The sequence below is a fragment of the Podarcis melisellensis genome (assembly GCF_964234715.1).
Source record: "Podarcis melisellensis genome assembly, chromosome: 10".
NCBI lineage: Eukaryota > Metazoa > Chordata > Lepidosauria > Squamata > Lacertidae > Podarcis > Podarcis melisellensis.
Window position 1 is genome coordinate 6,223,653 of NC_138542.1, and position 19,591 is coordinate 6,243,243.

At 40.4% G+C, this 19,591-nt stretch overlaps 2 protein-coding genes across 2 annotated transcripts in view; one reads left to right on the forward strand and one right to left on the reverse strand.

Annotated features, from left to right (window-relative positions):
* The window catches only part of CCDC146 (coiled-coil domain containing 146), a 65,505-nt gene that overhangs the window by 30,471 nt on the left and 15,443 nt on the right, over positions 1-19,591 (reverse strand). The window lies entirely within an intron of this gene.
* FGL2 (fibrinogen like 2) lies at positions 4,947-12,595 on the forward strand. The gene is made up of 2 exons (XM_081927829.1): positions 4,947-5,732; positions 11,810-12,595. The coding sequence occupies exons 1-2, from the start codon at positions 5,120-5,122 to the stop codon at positions 12,514-12,516; spliced, it is 1,320 nt and encodes a 439-aa protein (XP_081783955.1). The 5' UTR covers positions 4,947-5,119; the 3' UTR covers positions 12,517-12,595.

The window sequence follows — 19,591 nt, forward strand, 5'->3', positions numbered from 1 at the left end:
TGCAGAATGTGGCCTTTTGCCAGGAATGTATAGTTTTGCAATACAAAAGTTTTAAAACATGCATTGCAACACTACATACCAGGGACATAAGTCACTATCACAAGATACCCAAAGCTTGTAATGTGCCATTTTCCAAAATGTGTGCCATCTGACCAGCTGTATTGGGATGGACACACACACACACACACACACACACACACACAGAGTGAATCTGAGTCTGACTCACTTGTTTTCCTTTTTAAGAAAACTAGGCAAAAGTACCATTTCTTTTACATAGGTTCGAGTAGTAACTCGATCTAAATGCCATGAAATTTGGGTTTTACAATATCCTGTGGCATTACTGATTCAGGGAACTATTCTGCACTGTGTGAACTGATTCGGGAACTGGAATTGCCTAAAAACGATGTAAGGTGAAAACTAAGAAGATTGTAATACAGTTGCAAAAAGAGAATAACTTATCCTCTCCTTGACTTATCCTCTCGTTAGTTTTGACTCTCTTCTCTTCACAAATGAACTCAATCCCCAGGTTTTGTATTTAGCAATACATTGTATCACACATTGTATCACACATTGTATCAAAGAACACCTGAGTTGCCTTTGATACAATGTGCATTTAGCAAAATACACAACAAATTGCAGTTCTGACATTATCTTTGAAAGAATTACAAAATATGATTCAAATATGCCTCTCTGGATGACACCTTTGTATTTTTATTTATTAATTAAAAAATAAGCTTTCATTTCATCACCTTTCTCCACCACTCAGTCTGCACACCTTCCAAAGTTTAACAAATGAAAAATAGGAAGACTCTTCTTGCCCTCCACCCTCATTCCCGCAAATTTCAGCCAAACTCTCCTTTCCTTGAACCTGCCGGATTTTTTCTCATTCTCTGTCCCCCACTTTCTTGTTGTCTCCATTCAGAGGCCATCCTTCAGGCAGCACAATGGAGGGGTACAGCCAGTGGCGGAGCTACATTTTCGCAACCAGCAACGAGACCTGGGTTACCACATTGCTTCAGTGAAGTTGTTCCACGACAGATCACATCACCTTTACAACATCTGTGCTACTGTTGGTATTCTTGAAATACAGACAATAACAAAAAATATCAAATTGACTCATGCAAATCAAATTGGGTCTCCTAGACCCAACATTTTAAAGCAATGTGAACTAAAGTTGCTTCTGGGGCCCCTCCAGGATTATGGACCCTAAAGCTTAAGCTTTATTAGTTTCATAGTAGATCCGCCCCGGGATATAGCAAGAATCGTGATGGGCACCTTTTGAACTCCACTTTTGACTGGAAAATGTATTGGGCTGACACTTTCTCCAGTAAAAATAAAAAAATAAAAAATCAGTGATCAAGGATCAAGGATAAGCAAAGAGAGCTAGCCAACAGAAAAGCGTCTAATTATCACTTAGTACTGAGGCCTTGGAGATAAAATGTAGTTGGCAGTGAGCAGGAAATAGCCATCACACTTGAAAACACATTTTATTGCAGTACTTTGCTTGCCTCAGTGAAAAAATATAATTACATAAGTAACAATAACAGCCTTTGACATCACCACATGGTAAGATAAGGAAAAATAAGATATTTCTATCAAGCTTCCACAGACATTACAATGTCTAGGTCTCTGGGCTTCCGCCTTGGACTGCAATTCTATGCATGTTAACCCTGCAGTAAAAACCCTCAGTAAAAACATGATGACTTACTTCTGAGTAAATATGCATGGGATTACACGGCCAGTTAGCATGTGTGTGTTCATTTTGCAAATGGAAAAGGGACATGTTGATTCCTTGTTAAGATATAACAAGAATTCCAAAACCTCTATTGTACTAAATGTCAGACACTATTTTTTTGATTCAGCAATAGACTTATGACAATAAAAATACAGGATGCAGGTATTGTGGAGAGGTTCTGGTAACAGTGGCGGCACAAGAACAACATTTCTGGGGGAAACAGAAGAGGCAAAGTGTATTTGCAGGTGGGTGAGAAAGAAAAATAACAGCAAATATTAAGGACAAGAGTTCAGAAATGGGGGGTGAGTGGGGGGCAAGCTCATTGTTTGAGGGGGTGTTTGCCCTCCCTGACCCTCCCTCTGGTGCCAGCTATGTGTGATAAAGTTCTCCTGATCACATGTTTTGGTGTTACACATTGTTCATTGTGTCTAACACTATATTGTTCTTAATAAACATCAGATGATTCAGTAATATAGTTTTTAAGCCTCTGCGAGGTGTCAGCAAACCAAACAAATATTGAACTAAGAAAAATCCAACTCTTGAATATTTTTCCAAGATAGTAAATTAAGTTTTACAATCCCTGTCCCCAGTTCATGAGAAAACAATTCAATGTAGTCCCTTCCGTAGTTTTCAGGTCAGAATTTAATTTTAACATTTTCTTTTTATGATTGAATAGGCAATAAATCCAGGGATCTAAGATTGAAATCTGTTTCTGCCCTTCCGATAGGGAAGTGTATCTAAGGAAACTTGAAGGAAGAAGTTCCTTAACCAAAGATTGCAGGAAGAACTTAGGAGACAGGGAACTTCTGTTCTAGATGGTCATTCAGAGAGGCCAATAATTTTTTCCACTGTCAAAAGATCAGGAGACAGTATCCTCTTTGTGAACAGCACATTCTACAGTAAGATTCGGCAGCAATCACCATTTTTGAAGAATCAGTTGGTCTGAGGTAGGAAGAGTCATAAAATAAAAGTAGGAACGATTTGTATCTTTACATTGGAGGCGGGGTCTGGTGAAATGAGGCATGGAGGGTACATAGAAAAACAACATTTTCACAATATTTCCTGAAATGTTGCTTCACAGGGGGAAGTGAACGGCCTCCACAATGATGGAGGAGGAGGAAATATTATTCACTGTGAGAAGCTCTCAAAAGGCTACTTCTAACGTTGATAGTTTTAGCGGGGAAAGATTCATTCCACAAGTCATATGCCCATAGAATATCCTATAGAGCGACAGAATTGTAGAGTTGGGAGGGAACCCAAGGATCATCTAGTCCAGGCTTCCTCAACCTCGGCCCTCCAGATGTTTTGAAACTACAATTCCCATCATCCCTGACCACTGGTCCTGCTAGCTAGGGATCATGGGAGTTGTAGGCCAAAACATCTGGAGGGCTGAGGCTGGCAAGAGTTTTGATCACAGCAAAATGGAAGAGTAATGAAATCGCCTCTATACAAGATTGGATCCAAAAGCTGACAGAATATGCCGAATTAGATGGTTTATCAGAAAAAATAAAGAATAAATCAAAACAGGAATTTGTTTCTAAATGGGAGGTTTTCAAAGAATATCTGAAAAATAAATATAGTAGTTTAAATTCTGTTGCAGCATTCGAGGAACTTCAGTAATAGTTGCTAGGTAGACAGAAGAAATTAGATTTATTGAGAATAAGTTTAATTATGAAAAAAATGTGTATTGGCAATAAGTAATATGAATTTGAAATATGGAATAGACGGGAAGTTGGGTCTTTAGTGTTAGGACCAATAGATGTTTTATTGTTTGCCAAGAAAATTGTGTGTCTATGGTTATTTTTGTAATTTGTGTGTAATTTGGTATTTGTGTGTTTTTTGTGTGTGTTTTTTTCTTGTTGTATAAATAAATAAAATTAAAAAAAAATGGAGGGCTGAGGCTGAGGTTCATCTAGTCCAGGTATGGCCAAACCTGGCCCTCCAGCTGTTTTGGGACTACAACTCCCATTATCCCTAGCTAACAGGACCAGTGGTCAGGGATGATGGGAACTGTAGTCCCAAAACAGCTGGAGGGCCAAGTTTGGCCATCACTGATCTAGCCCAACCCCCTGCAATGCAGGAATATGCAGCTGTCCCATATGGGGATCGAACCTGCAACCTTGCCGTTATCAGCACCACATGCTAACCAACTGAGCTACCCATATGTGTAACCAGTCAAATGCTCCAGATTTTGCATGCATACAAAAAGGGCCAGTGATACAAAGATTATATACCTATAATGTGTGAAGTGATCCTGTGGTTGCAACCCTGAACATGCTTACTTGGAAACAGGTTCAACTCAAATAAAAAACATTTACTTCAAGTCTGTCTTATGTGATATGGATACAAACTTTATGGGGAGGGGGGAGCACAGGGGTCGTGTCACTCTGTATGTCAAAAATGGCATGTAGCAGTCTTTCCCAACCTACTCTCATCAGCCCCAGCAAACATGGCCAATTCTCAGGGAAGTAGTTCAAAATATATGGGGGACATCATCAGTTTGTGGAAAGTTGGCACAACCTCAAACACAAAAGGGGCAGACACCTCTGCAAAATCACTGTGGGTGTCAATACCAGACTCCCAAAATAATTCGGTATAGAGGACATACCAGTTTCCCCCTGATCAAAATATGGTAGTTTTGAGAATGCTCAAAGACGACTTTCTACATCATTTTATTTGCTAGAAAATCTTGCACATTTCTCCCAGAATTCACTGCAGAGGATTCCCCGGACTGTTCCAGAGTGCAGCCTTGGTTCATGCGGAGTGTTTGGTCAGGCTTCTTGAGCATAACTGTTGCTTCACATGAATGCATGACAGGAGACTGACAGGGGACAAGTTGCCCTTACAAATTTTCTTGCAGAAGAACTTATGCTGAGCTCCCAAGAAACCCTAATGTTGTCCACTAAGCACACCCTGAGACTGTTGGCTGAAGTCTACCCTAATACTGTTTATATGCTAACAATGAACACATACAATTTCATTGCTAGTTGGTTTTTTTAAAAAATGAAAAGCATACCAAAGCAAACACTAGTGTGTTAAAAAAACATACGTTTGTTTTTGAAATGGTGTATTTGTTGTGTTGTGTATATATTTATTATTCTAAAACGATTACCTGGGTATAAGTATCTCTGTGTTTGATTATGCAGACAGGTGCCGGAGATAACATTTTGTAATATGCAAGTCTGAGTAATTTCCCCATAGCTACCTACTTTACTTTTCTATTAATATCACTGCAGCTTGCTGTGATGCAACCAACTCCCACCCGTTTCCGAGAACAGTGCAGGCTGCCTCTCTGATAAGTCAGAGGCAGCAGTTAGCTGCTCTTTATAAAAGTCACTGAAACTTTGCACACTTCCTCACTGGGCTAGCAGCTCCTCAGAAAAGATGAAGCTCGTTTACAGCATTTTGCTCCAGACAGCTCTGCTGCTATTTACAAATGGCTCTGCAGCGACAGAGGATAGCACAGACGGCGCCCGAGAAGAAGAACTGATTGGTGCTTGTCCAATAAAACTCAAAAGCAGCGGGGAATGTGATGGAGAGGAATGCCCGTATCGGATAACCTTGCCTCCAATGACCATCCAGCTGCCCAAGCAGTTTCGGCTGATTGAGAGAACGCTCAAAGAAGTGCAGAACCTGAAGGAAGTTGTAAACAAGATGAAGACGTCCTGTGAAGACTGCAAGCTGCAGGCAGATGAGAATCTAGAGAAAGACAGCAACGAATTCCTGCCACCTGGCACAGACGCTCCAGTCGACAACAGCAAAATACAAGATAACAGAGTAAAAGAATTGCAGGACAAGGTTTCCAGGCTGTCAGCCAGTCTGAAGAATGCAAAGAACCAAATCCATTCTTTACAGAATCAGCTGGAGCACATGAACCTCATAAACATGAACAACGTGGAAAGCTATGTGGACAGCAAAGTAGCCAACCTGACATTTGCTGTGAACAAGCTGGATAATAAATGCTCTTCAAACTGCCCAGCCACACAACCACAACCAGGTAGGTCAGCTTTTACTATTTTACTAAAAGTATCAGAACAGCAATACATACATCTATTAACTTTTTGCCACCTACCAAAAAAGTAAAAGTAAATACTAGGCGTTACTTGATCCATATTACTTTACAATTCAGACATATCTGGGTATTAGGGGGAAAATAGTAGATAAAAGTAGGATTCATTTTTTTTTTTTTTTTTATTAAGATTTTTTACAGATACATATTTAACAAACAAAATAGGTTTCATAACATCTTTTCATTCTATTGCGGACTCCCTCACGTCTCCCGCTTCCACTCTCATCATTAAAAACGAATTTTCCAAGCAAATTATCATCTTGTTTATACTCTTAAGTGCAATATTTAGGTTAAACTCAAATAAAAAATTATAATTTAATGGTAGACAGTTATTTCTGCTCTGGCTTCCTTGTTAGGATTCAACCAAATTACAGTACTTTTGTAAATAAATCTTAAATTTCTTCCAGTCTTCTTCAACCCTCTCCTCTCCCAGGTCGCGGATTCTGCCAGTCATCTCAGCCAGTTGCATATAGTCCATCAGCTGCATCTGCCATTCTTCCAGTGTTGGTAGATCTTGGGTTTTCCAGCTCTTAGCAATAAGTATCCTTGCCGCCGTTGTAGCGTACATAAAAAATGTTCTATCCTTCTTTAACACGTTCTGGCCGACCATGCCCAGAAGGAAGGCCTCTGGTTTCTTGGTGAAGGTATACTTAAATACCTTTTTTAACTCATTATATATCATTTCCCAAAAGGCCTTCACTTTAGGGCAGGTCCACCAGAGGTGAAAGAATGTTCCTTCATTTTCCTTACATTTCCAACATTTGTTATCAGACGAATGGTATATTTTAGCCAATTTCACTGGGGTCATGTACCATCTATATATCATTTTCATTACATTTTCCTTCAGAGCATTACATGCTGTGAAGTTCAACCCGATAGTCCATAACCTTTCCCAGTCCTCAAACATAATGTTGTGCCCAATATCCTGGGCCCACTTTATCATAGCCGATTTAACCAATTCGTCTTGTGTGTTCCATTTCAGCAGCAAGTTATACATTTTTGAAAGTACCTTGGTCTTAGGTTCTAGCAGTTCTGTCTCCAGTTTCGATTTCTCCACCTGGAATCCTAACTTTTTATCAATCTTAAACACTTCCTTAATCTGAGCATAGTGTAACCAGTCTCGCACTTTATCTTTCATTTTCTCTAAACTCTGCAGTTTCCAATTGTCTCCATCCCTTTCTAGTATTTCCCAATATTTTGGCCAATTGGCCTCCATATTGGGTCTTTTTCGGGCCTTGGCCTCCAAAGGTGACAGCCACCTCGGTGTTTTGTTTTCTAATAAGTCTTTGTATCTTGTCCAGACATTAAATATTGCTTTTCTGACAATATGGTTCTTAAAGACCTTGTTGATCTTAACCTTGTCATACCATAAATAGGATTCAAAAGTAGTACTGTTTTGTGTTTTTAATATTTGGTTGGGAGATGCCCAGAGTGGCTGGGGAAACCCAGCCAGATGGGCGGGGTATAAATAATAAATTATTATTAGTATTATTATTAGTAGTAGTTTTTAGTGAAACACAATAAAATATAACCATCTTGTTGGGCCAAGAAGACTTTTAGCTTAGCTGTGAGGGAGGTAATTGAAACGGATGAGAATCTAGCACCTCAGAACTTCATAATGGGTTTTTCTTTTCCTGCTGAAAGGATTTTGAACACACCCCCCCCCCCACATTTTATTTTTGTCAGCGTTTGATGCAGCAGTTAGTTACAGGCAAACTCTTATGTTCCTTTACCGAGCACAAGAAGAAAGCTTGTGAGAAGAAGAGTGTGCATCTCAACTTTCCACAGATGTAACAGGTGGGGGGATGCACATCAGAAACCACACTGCAATGTTCATCGGCATCTCAGTGGGCTGGTTGGCTGCATCCTTTGAGATGCAGGGGGATGTGTGTCCCTATTTGTAGCTACCAGTTGTTATGCACAACTATTTTGCCACTGGACAGACCTGGATTCAGGCCAGAATCTTTAAGGATTTGGCCCTGTTAAAGTACAGAAAAATCAGGTTGTTAAAGGGCATTTTCCAATGTTACAGGTGGGTAGCTGTCCAAACTCAGAGAAGCTTGCACTGGTGAAATATGGACGCCCTTTTACTTTTATCACTTCTGTTCAGGTAGAAAGAATGGAAGAAATTGATTTCTCATACAGGACCAAGGAAGTAATGGTTATATTGAGATTTTAAAAAATGAATTCCATTTATCCTGGAGTGTGGACATCTGAACAATGTTTTGTCTATATTTTGTTACTGCTGTGTGCTTAGCTTTTCTTCATACCACTTCCTATTGGAAGCATCAATTGTTTTATATTGGTGTGACTTAAAGCTTACAGTTACATTAATTTTAAAAACAAAAACAAAGAAACTCAAAAATCTTCCTTTGAATATTATTTTGAATTACACTTCAAAATGTTAATAAATAACTTGCCATATTACATACATTTGGGAACACAGAGGAAGGTGTAGTCTTACAGATAGATGACACGAATGATTATGTTTTACAGCTGCACATGTGCAAATCTGAGCAATTCTAATATATCCCAAATGAACAGCATGTGATATCTTTAGAGTGGAATCTTGGCAATGTTACATGAAATAAACAATGTTACATGAAATATCATTTTGACTATTGCTTTTCCCAACCCATCTATTTTTAGTGGTTGCACTTAAAAGAACATTATCCTGTTACAATAACAAGAAATAATTTTGTAATTCATAGCTCTTGCTAGAAAACAGTGCTTGGAATCAGTTCTTTAAAAAAAAAAGTTCTCTGAAGTCATTCAGCATTGTCTGAACTGCACTTAAAAGTAGTTCTCATAATTGCTGAGTGAACTGAATGTGAATTAAGTTCATTGTGAAGTAGAATTTCGAATGATGCCTACTTCACCTTCAAGCTCATTCTGGTACGTGACTCCTTTGGGCCTTGAAGCTTAATGGTTATATTTTGGGAGGAAATAAATCAAAACTGTTCACATTCCACAGTGTGTGTTTTGATGTTTCCTTAGCCTTCTTAAGCATATTTATCCCTCAGCACAGCAGTCTGTAACATTCTGAATGTTGAAAAAAGAATGCCGAGGCTCATTTGGATAAACTTCAGCAGTGAGTGGAACATACATAATCTCTCTTCCTGAACAGGAAATTTTAAATCTATATCCCTGAATAGAAGGGAGACGGGTGGTGCTGTGGTCTAAACCACTGAGCCTTGTGAGCTCCCGTTGCTCAGTCCCTGCTCCTGCCAAACTAGCACACCAAAAAAAGTGCAAGTAGATAAATAGGTACCGCTCCAGCAGGAAGGTAAACGGCATTTCTGTGCGCTGCTCTGATTTTGCCAGAAGCGGCTTAGTCATGCTGGCCACATGACCCGGAAAAACTGTGGACAAACGCCGGCTCCCTTGGCCTGTAAAGCGAGATGAGGCCGCAACCCAAGAGTTGTCTGCGCCTGGACTTAACCATCAAGGGTCCTTTACCTTTTTATCCCTGAATAGGCTTGCAGCAGCAGGGGGAGGCAGCCTGCCTGATCTCTGCCTCTTGGCTCCCCTCCAGCCTCCACTTCTCCCTCTGATTCTGGACTGCTCTCTGCCACCACCTCTTTCCGCTCACTAAATCTTGTTATCCTTCAGCTTCCGACACCTCCTCCTCCCAGTCCTTTCCCTCTTCTCCCTCTGACTACTCATCATCATCCTATCACTTCTCCCCAGGCTCTGAGCCTTCTTCCCTCGGGGTTTCCCCAGCTGGTGCCTTCCTCCACTCCTCTGCATCCAGCCAGTCCATGACAACGGACGTGTCGTAGTCTTGGATTGCTTGAGAAGGACCCAAAGCAATATGGATTGCCAGAGAAGCAACAATAAACAATGATGGGCTGTATCCAACAAGTCATCCCATTGGTGCGAGGACTTCCTCTCCCCCTCCTGTTTCTGCAGAACCCCCATAACAGGTTGGGTGGGAGGTGTAGGGAACACACAGAGAGAGGAGAGGGAGAGAAGTATTGCTGTATGGTCAAAAGTCCTTGTGCTAATGGGACAACTGTGTTAGATACAACACAGTCTTCCCCAGTGGGTGATCCGTACGCACTACTGAATCTGTTATGACTGCTCCTAGCATCCACATCAGGTGGAGCTGGATCATGAGTGTATGTGAAAGTACATTAAATTTCACTACATTCTAATACAGTTGTACCTTGGTTGTCAAACGCCTTGATACTCGTATGTTTCGGCTCCCAAATAATCGAAACCCAGAAGTGAGTGTTCCGGTTTGCTAACTTTTTTTGGAAGCCGAATGTCTGATGTGGCTTCCGTTATTGTTTCTGACGTGCCTGCGCAATTGGAAGCCGTGCCTTGGTTTCAATATGTTCTGGAAGTCAAATGGACTTCTCTAAAGCAACAACAGTATAAATGAATCAGAGTACATTGTATCTATTAGATGTATTAGAATGATAGTTTACACATATTCATATGGGGGTGGGTACAAGGAGCAGACCTGCTGGGAGCATCTATGCACCTCTTAAAGTAAACTTGAGTCCTCTTCCTTTATCATCACTGCCCAAAAATCAATACTGATGCCTGATTATGAAAACTTCAAACTCTCTCAATAGCTTCACTTCTCTCTTTGCTGCCCTCCAACATATTTGGGTGACAAATATTTTCCCTCCCAAAATAATTTATAATAAGAATCAACATAACTCAGAACACGTTATTTCCTCATTCCAAATGATATTAATTGAATGCTGCTGTGTCATTAATTTCATGGAAAAAAACGTAAGAGCATTTCATTTGTAAAGTTTGTTAGGCTTCTATTATAACTGGCTTGGGAAATAAAATGGGCCATAATCTTCAGGAAACACCTGGAAGAAATACTTTATATCATAAAGTGTTGCATTCCTGCTTAGTATACTATCCAAAGTCATTTCCACTCTAAAATCCAGAGGTTACATAATAGTACGTTTACAGGAAACCACCATCATGCTCTTAAACGACCTCTTTCTGAGTTCAGTGTCAATTGTACACGATAGCCTGCAAATAGCTAGGAAAAAACAACAGGTGACACCAGCACTTTAGGCCAATCTTGTAAGAAATAAAATTATCCTGCTCTCCATAAGTGTAAAAAGATAGTGGTTAATGCAAAAGTTAACAAATGTCAAGTGGGGACTTGGCATTTGACCACAGGTCAAATTGTCAACTGTCTCAAGATAATTTTTATGCAAAAATTATGTGGATAGTTCTATTGCACACTGAGGAGCACAACATAAAACATTCGGTGAAGAAAAAATGAGAGTTCTCACACAAAGCAATGAAATAATATAAAAGCTATGCCTCTGATGATCCTCTAAGTTAGTTCATTAAATAGAACCAGTAATGGAGGTTTCTTTGTTAGGAGGCCCCCTACTGCTTCCCCATCCCCTTTGACCTGAACAGGCTTCTGACCCCACAAGGGATCAGTTGTGTACATGATATGAAATGATAGCTCATGTGGGAACAAGCAAACAAAAATCTAAGCAAGTTGTGGGCAACAGCAGAAGACACAACATACCCTTGTCGAGAAATTACTATTCCCAGTCCTCCCCCTGCCCAAATAAGGAGAGGCTGAGGCAGCAATTTACCTCAGTAGAAAGTCTTCTATAAGAAATAGAATTGGCATTGCAAAAGTTATCAAGTGTCATCTAATTCAGCTCTAACTATATATTAAATTTAAACTAGTGCCAGCAGATGCTTCCCCTGTTTTCTTCGAGGGTCATTTCCTACATTACTGATATTATTATTATTATTATTATTATTATTATTATTATTATTATTATTATTATTGCAATGGCTTGAAGAAGCACAGAAAAAAGCTGTTCTCTGATATCATTGAGCTATGTGCACCATTTATTCTACATCCATACACACTGCACAAATGGAAAGGTGACTAAAAGTGTATATTCCATTATGGATTCAGATTGCTTTCTATTATGCTATACAAGTTAAAAATGGGTTGTAAATAACGCGGCTAACTTCCTCAATCCCCTTTCTCTGTCCAGTTATACAGATTCTGCAAGGAGACTGTTCCAATTTTTACGCAGCAGGCAAACTGCGTAATGGAATCTACAGAATTACTCCTGATCCAAGACATGACAGCTTTGATGTTTACTGTGAGATGGAATCTATGGGAGGCGGCTGGACAGTGTTCCAAATGCGTCAGGATGGCAGCACCAGCTTCAACAGAACATGGAAAGAATACAAGCATGGCTTCGGAAACCTGAGTAGAGAATTCTGGCTAGGGAATGACAAAATTCACCTTCTGACCAAAAGCAAGGAGATGCAACTCAGGATTGAACTTGAGGATTTCAACGGAGTCAAAGAATATGCAAAATACGAACAATTTTATGTGACCAATGAATTTCTCAAATACCGCTTAAGTATTGGCAGCTACAGTGGTACAGCTGGGAACGCCCTGCAATTCGCCAAACATTACAACCATGACCAAAGGTTCTTCACTACCCCAGATAGAGACAACGACAGGTATCCATCAGGAAACTGTGGAGCGTACTATAGCTCCGGGTGGTGGTTTGACGCATGCTTGGCGGCTAATCTCAATGGCATATATTATCACAAAAAATACAAAGGTGTTCGCAATGGGATTTTCTGGGGCACCTGGCCTACAGCTTCGGATAATAGTCTAAATGGTTACAGACAACCTTTCAAAAAGGTCAGAATGATGATGAGACCCAAAGTCTTTGTGCCATGAATGAGTAACTTCTCAATATTGACACTTTTCTCCAGTATCTGAGTGCAATTAAAAACAAACTGTTATGTCTCATACTTAATTTTTTTGTAGAGCAACAGTTTCAGACCCTTAATGTACTGCTTCCTCATCATATTCCATAAATATCTCTGCAGAACCACCAACCTGCTGCAAAGCTAGTGAGCCCAAACTGGCTTAAACTCAAGTATTCCAAGACAACTATATTTTTTCAATGTAAATAATAGATTCAATATATTATAGTTTAATAATTCATTGCCACTGTCAACTAGCTTTTTTTTTTTACTATGTGACTGTACCAGAACAAAAACAATGTATCATAATCTAAAGGCTAATAAATGCTGTTAAGGGAGCATTTCTAATGATCTTGCTATTTTTATATATGACCAAACATTGCAATACTAAATCTCAAAAAATATTAATGAACACAATGTGGTGGCTTATTTATGTGCAACTAATTTTGTCTGGATTCAACCAATATTTTCAGACCTCATGAGAAAATGTTGTCTGTACTCAAGAGACAAATAAATGAAAAAATATATTAAAAGGCTTCAAGGTTACAGGGGGATCTCTGGGCCTTATAGTACAGTCGAATGATCCACTTATGCCACCAGCCCCTACATCAGGGTTACAGCTGGTGTGACAGTCGCAATCCTATGTACTATCAGCATAAGAATAGATAGCGAAATAAGAGACGATATAGCAATGCCAAAAGACACATCTGCAACATCCCTGGCAACTATGCTACTACTAATCTAATAAGATTTAACACTGCTGACATCTGCACATTAGTAGGGCATGGAAGGCATTTTTGATGGAATGTCATGGGAGAAGGTAACATGTGCCATTTTTCTCAAGCAGATTTCTGGTATATTGTTGGAAATATTATTTTTAAAGAGCTACTTTAGGCAATTATGATCTAAGTGATATTGCTTCTTCAGTAGGCATTTCCAAATATGGCCAATATAGGTGTATATATCTGTATATGCAACAGACGGAACTTATAGGAGAGGCATCCTTACAATGCCTTATATTTGTGAACTGTAAAGAGAGAAATACATTTAGAATTTTCATTGTGTATTGTTGCTATGACCAAAGTATGTGGATTTACACGTGTGTGTGTGTGTGTGTTTTGTTACAGGGACTTTGCTAGATAGAATTATGCCCAATTGTGCCATGCAATTTGGCTATTTTTCTTCATTGTAAATGTCTCTTAACTGGTGAGGGAAACCCAATCTAATACTGAGAGATTCTATCACCTTCGCTACAAAATGTTACGTATCATCGTTAGAGGTTGTTGCTGGTGAGTTTTCTAGATGAAAAGATCCTTAAGTTACAGGATTGGGTCCAGTGTTTCCCATCTGAAAATGGAAGGATTTCTTCTGTTCACTGTTCACTTTTCATCTAATCCCCCTCCCAGGCTCCCATTTAATCTCTCATACTTTTCCAGGGTTTCTTCAGTTACCTGGAGCAGTTTTACAGAAGGCTTCAGGGGAAAATAGATTTCTGGGGAACATCCTGTGAGTTCGAACACAGGATTCAACCCAAAATGTAGAAATAAATGTAATCACTTGTTATGATGTGCAGTAAAAGATTTCCTCCAAGTCAATAGAAGATAAGTATCTACTGTAATTTTGATTGGTTTTGGTTATTGCATTTACATACTGTACAGTGCTTCAAGATCTGCACAACAGACTACTAGTTTGCTTCTGGGCACAATTCTAATTGCTGGGGTTTTTTGGCCACTCAACTGTAGGTCTGGGATGAGGTGTATGAAATCCCCATGAACTTGCCTATGTGCAGCGATTCTTAGGCCCTGCTTAGGCCTTGGCTTAGGCCCTGCTCCAAATGCCTCTCCCCTTCTTCGGAGATGTGGTGGGTGGCTTCTGGGGACAGTTCTTTTTCTATGGTGGCACCCAGACTTAGAACTCCCTTCCCAAGCACAGTTCCAAAGCTTATATCACTATCTTTTAGGCAACAATAAAACCTTTGTAATTTGCCTGAATGTCTAGCAGCACCTTATTTGCAATGCTTTTTATCCATAATTTATTTGCTCATTTATTACTTTCATTTCATTGTTATATATTAGGAATGTGAGACCTTTTCTTTTTAGTCTGAGGGTCACAAACGCCTCATGGGGGACTTTCCAAGGATGACATGCCAGGGGTGAGAGAAGCAGGTGCAAAAGTGCGTTGAGCTATAGAAGCAACATTTTTAACTTGGCACACAACAGTTACAGCTTCCTGCATACAACCACATACACACCTCTCTATCTAGGCATTATTACCATTCACAGACCTATCCTAGCCAAGTAGGGCTGTTCAACAGAAGGCAGAGTAATTCACAACTAAAAGTATAGTTAGATGAATCAGAAGAATACAAACATAGTTGCTAAGCTAGTTTTCTGTATACAGTCATACCTTGGGTTGAAGTTGCTTCAGCAATGGAACGCGTTACTTCCGGGTTTCATCACTCATGCATGCGCAGACGGTCATGCGCAGAAGCGGCAAATCACAACCCGCACAGACGCCGGTTGCGTTCGCTTCAGGATGCAAACGGGGCTCCGGAACGGATCCCGTTCATATCCAGAGGTACCACTGTACTGCATTAAATTGTGTTGTTTTCAGTTCAGATCTTTGTGTAGATGTGCCCAACAATTTAAAACTTGTTTACCTACCACAGCTTCATTCAAACTATCGAGGTGCTATAACTTTGTGAGAGTCCACACAATTTCTTGCCCATCACAGAATCAAAACTCTCAGTGTTCCCTAGATTGGACCACAGATACGCATTTTGTCCAAGACCACACACTTAAGTCCAAAATTAATCCTGGCTGTGAAGCTACCAGCTTTTTATTTATTTGAAATCCTTCCAATAAATAATGAAATTTTGCCATAGAAGGTGAACATCATCAATCAAACCAAAAAAACACCAGGTTTTGAAACAATTACCAATACTGTTCTTATTCACTAAATGCTTTTATACAAATGAAACTGTCATATATCCTTTCCACAAAGGTTGGTTAAGTTGTATCTTTTCTTCTCCCTCCTCTTGAACCAAAAGCTGTTGGTTTGCAGAACTTTTGTAAATTAAGAATGATTACATCAGATCTTCCTGCAAATTCCCAATGGGTACACTCAGGACAAAATACACACTTGCCTGTTCAAAGTGCTCATCCAAGCACACCCCGATCTCTTGGCATAAGTTGAACACACTCAAGGAAACTGCTACAAAGCAAAAGCTGGTGGCCCAGTGATTGACCTGCAGGGCTCCTGCCTGACAGCTGTTCACAACAGAGATGTTTGGGGGGAAGTCGATTGCTCAGTGGAGAAAAGTCTGCGTTCTGCAAGAAGAAAGTGCCAAGTCCAGTCCCTAGCATCTCCATTTAAAAGACTCTCTGGTACCAAGGAAGGGAGGCCACTCTGACTTGGATATAGAGCAGAGTAGACCGTCAGCTGTCAGTCGGAAATGGACAGCCCTGGCTCTATCTCCAGTTTAAATGCTTCAAAAGGACTGTAAAGAAAATGGGAGGAGGTGGGACTCAACAGCAGCCTTTAGGAAATCTAAAGAGAGCTTTCTCCACACTGTCAGAAGCCATGCCTTTGTAAGATTCCTGAGCACATGGAGAGCACCTTCTCTGGGTACAGTTGAGCAAGGAGGGCGTTGATAGGGGAAAGGGTCTGTCACATTTCATGTGCATTAATTATCCACACTTTTCTACTTCTAGAAAAGGGCTTGGATAAGGCAGTTTAATGTGGACATATATTCTAAGCCTTTTTAGTTTTGGGTAGGCAATACTGTATTAACATATGTATTCTGGCAGAGAGAGTTTTGTTCAACAGGGGCACTATAATCAAAGAAGCTGGGGCCTTTTACAATTTCTTAAGAATTATCCTTAAGATGCAAAGCATTTCCTTCTGTTAGAAATGGGCTGCCTCTTCTGTGGAAAAGAACAGCTTCATGCATCTGCTATACTGCAAAGCAAGTTAAAATGTGATAACACTATTTGCAATAAAGCCACACCTAAAACAATATGTTTTGGATTAATGGCTTTAAATCCTTTTAAAAATGAAGGCATTTAATAAGTATTATAGTCATGAAACCCATGTCTAACTCTATAAAGGCGAGCAGTAAATAGTAAATTTAAAATTTAGAAAACCCAAATATTGAAAAACACCTCGACATTTCAAAATGAGAAATTATAGGCGATAGATAAGAACAAACAGAACAGGTTTCATCAAAGTGAGTTCTTGTAACCCTAAAAGGGTGAAAGAAGTTCATCAACAAGGAATACAGCATGGTGATTTGCACAATTACTGAAGCTGTTGGTTGTTCCTACTGCACTAGAGATATACCTGGAAGTCTATGGATTAAATAGATTTTAAAAACCCAGCGTTGGGTACAAAGCAAGGGATCTAAGCAGACACCAAAGGTCAGGGGGTTGGGGGCAAGAACAGCAAGCCTCTATCTCCAGAGTGTTACTAGTGAAAGGAAATTTTAGAATCTTGACAACAGAGAACTCCACATAAGCACATTCTGTACAGTATGATATCCAGAATAATGAAAGTATTCCACTGGAATCAAATATGTTTTGATTTAATCCAGCAGTTTTAAATGCCTGCCATTAAAAAAAAAAAATCCCAGCAGATTAATTAAGCACTTCCCTCTGACCTTGAAACCCTCATTTCTTATTTCCACTATTTGACCCCCGATTTAAGAAAGGTAGGAAAATAAGGATAGTTATTTTAACACCTGCAATTATTCCAATCGTATTCTGAAATGCATACAAAAGGCGAAAACATTTATATCCTTCTTACTGCCATAGTTAAATGCTGAACATAGTTTTAACACTGAGGATTTTGTCATTTAGAAAGTTAATAAAACTTTGTACAACAAAGGGCTCATCCACACCTACCCTTTGCCCTGCATTTTCAAGACACAGTTTCATACTTTAAAGCGCTGTGTCCAAGCAACCCCCTTCTTTTTGCCACGGTGCTTTCCCTGCGGAAATTGGTACTTTAACACTGAATCAGGACAAAAGGCAAGAAGGGGTTTTCTGTGGATTGCTCTGATTCAGCAGTAAAAGCAGAGGTTGGGGGGATGCTAGGACACAGCATTTTAAAGTGCGGACCTGTGCCTAGAAGCATGGCACAAAAGGAAGTCTGGACAAGCCCTCTGTGTCACATTTGGAACAACAGAACATTTACTCACATTGACATAAATAAGGTGTCAGCTAAGATGGCAAGCATGTGAGCAGCAAGGTCTTCAAATGGTGTCAGATAATATGCATGTGGACTATGCTCTGTTAGGCATATTTTCTCCATAGCTGAAAATGCCACATTTATATTCATGCCCAGATAATAGCTGAATAAATAATCTACTCAAGACATATACACTTGAGGGGAAGCATCTTTAACACAAAGAAACCTGCTTTTGCTAAAGTCTGCTTCAAGTGCATTAGTATCAGTGTACAGTGGTACCTCAGGTTAAGTACTTAATTCGTTCCGGAGGTCCGTTCTTAACCTGAAACTCTTCTTAACCTGAAGCACCACTTTAGCTAATGGGGCCTCCTGCTGCTGCCGCGTCACCAGAGCCCGATTTCTGTTCTCATCCTGAAGCAAAGTTCTTAACCCGAGGTACTATTTCTGGGTTGTGGAGTCTATAACATGAAGCGTATGTAACCTGAAGCATATGTAACCTGAGGTACCACTGTATCTTACCAGGGGTGGAGGAAGAGGGGTGCGGTGGAGGTGGACCACCTCATGTGTCACCACTGAGGGGGGCGGCAAAATGCCGGGTGGCACTCACCACAGGACCTGCAGTGCGCCTGAACCACGCGTCTCTCCTGTGAGTGACGCGGTAGTTTGGGTGCCCGCAGGCTCCACACTGCCCGAATGGTCTGCCCACCACCTCCCCCTCAGCTGCAGGACGGCTGAGTGGGAGAAGGCAGGCAGACCCCTCAGAGTGTGTCCTGCCACGGCTGGTGTCAGCCCTGCGGGGGCCCAATCAGCTTGCTCCGCCGCTGATGTTACCATGCACCAAAATGAATTTTCTGCCCTGCTGTTGGCCTCATCAGAATTTTCTGCCCTGCTGTTGGCCTCATCAGAATTTTCTGCCCTGCTGTTGGCCTCATCAGAAGCTATCAGCATGGACTTTAACAGTTCCAGAACTTTTTGGATACGTACACCTAGGTATTATATATATTTCCTGGACTGACCATATCAATGTTGGCAGACGTACCTTCATTGTATTGCTGATTCCACATGCCTACTAGCAGGTTGTGTAATAAACACTGGCATTCACAATGAAAGTCACATTATCACCACTGTCAATGATTTCCCCAGTGATAACAGGAGTTTGAACAGTCTGACAGCATAGAAATGGTTTCCCTAATTGCTGTTAAGAGCCTTTTGGCTAGAGGTGAAGGCAACATCTGTCTTATTTTTTATGCCAATGTAGTTATAGGGCTTTAATGTTGCTCCAAAAGCTTTGCAAGGTTTAGATTTAGTAAGGTTTGGAATGTGCCACAATGTTTGGATAAGTAAATGCCTGAAAGTGTTTTCAAAACTGTTGCTGGGTGAACATTTTTATAGCTAAAGTTAGAAGTTTCACAAATTATGTGCACTTGGTATATGGGGGGGGGGGAATACCTTAAAAAAGAGGCCAGTGAGCACATGTTTATAATTGGCACAGCAGTAGCTGTGAGAAAGGCAACTGAATCTGGAATACTTAGTACAGTTCTGGTCGCCTCACCTAAAAAAGGATATTTTAGTTTTGGAAAATGCTCAGAGAAGGGCAACCAAAAATGATAAATGGGATGGAGCAGGGGCAAAACGAGGCTTTCTTTCACCCGGGTCAAAGACTCTGTTTGGCACCCGTCCCACATGCACTTACCCATTGACACACACACACCCCTCAACACGTTTGTTTGTAAAGGGCATCAAAAGTCCAACAAAACTCTGAGTCATAGAATTGCAGAGTTGGAAGAGACCCCAACAGTCATGTATTCCAACCCCTGCAATGCAGATATCTCAACTACCGTATGTTCCGGTGTACAAGA

Coding starts and splice junctions, on each gene's coding strand:
- FGL2 (XM_081927829.1), top strand. CDS start 5,120: ATGAAGCTCGTTTACAGCATTTTGCTCCAGACAGCTCTGCTGCTATTT. Junction 5,733..11,809: donor AGCCACACAACCACAACCAG/GTAGGTCAGCTT, acceptor TTCTCTGTCCAG/TTATACAGATTCTGCAAGGA.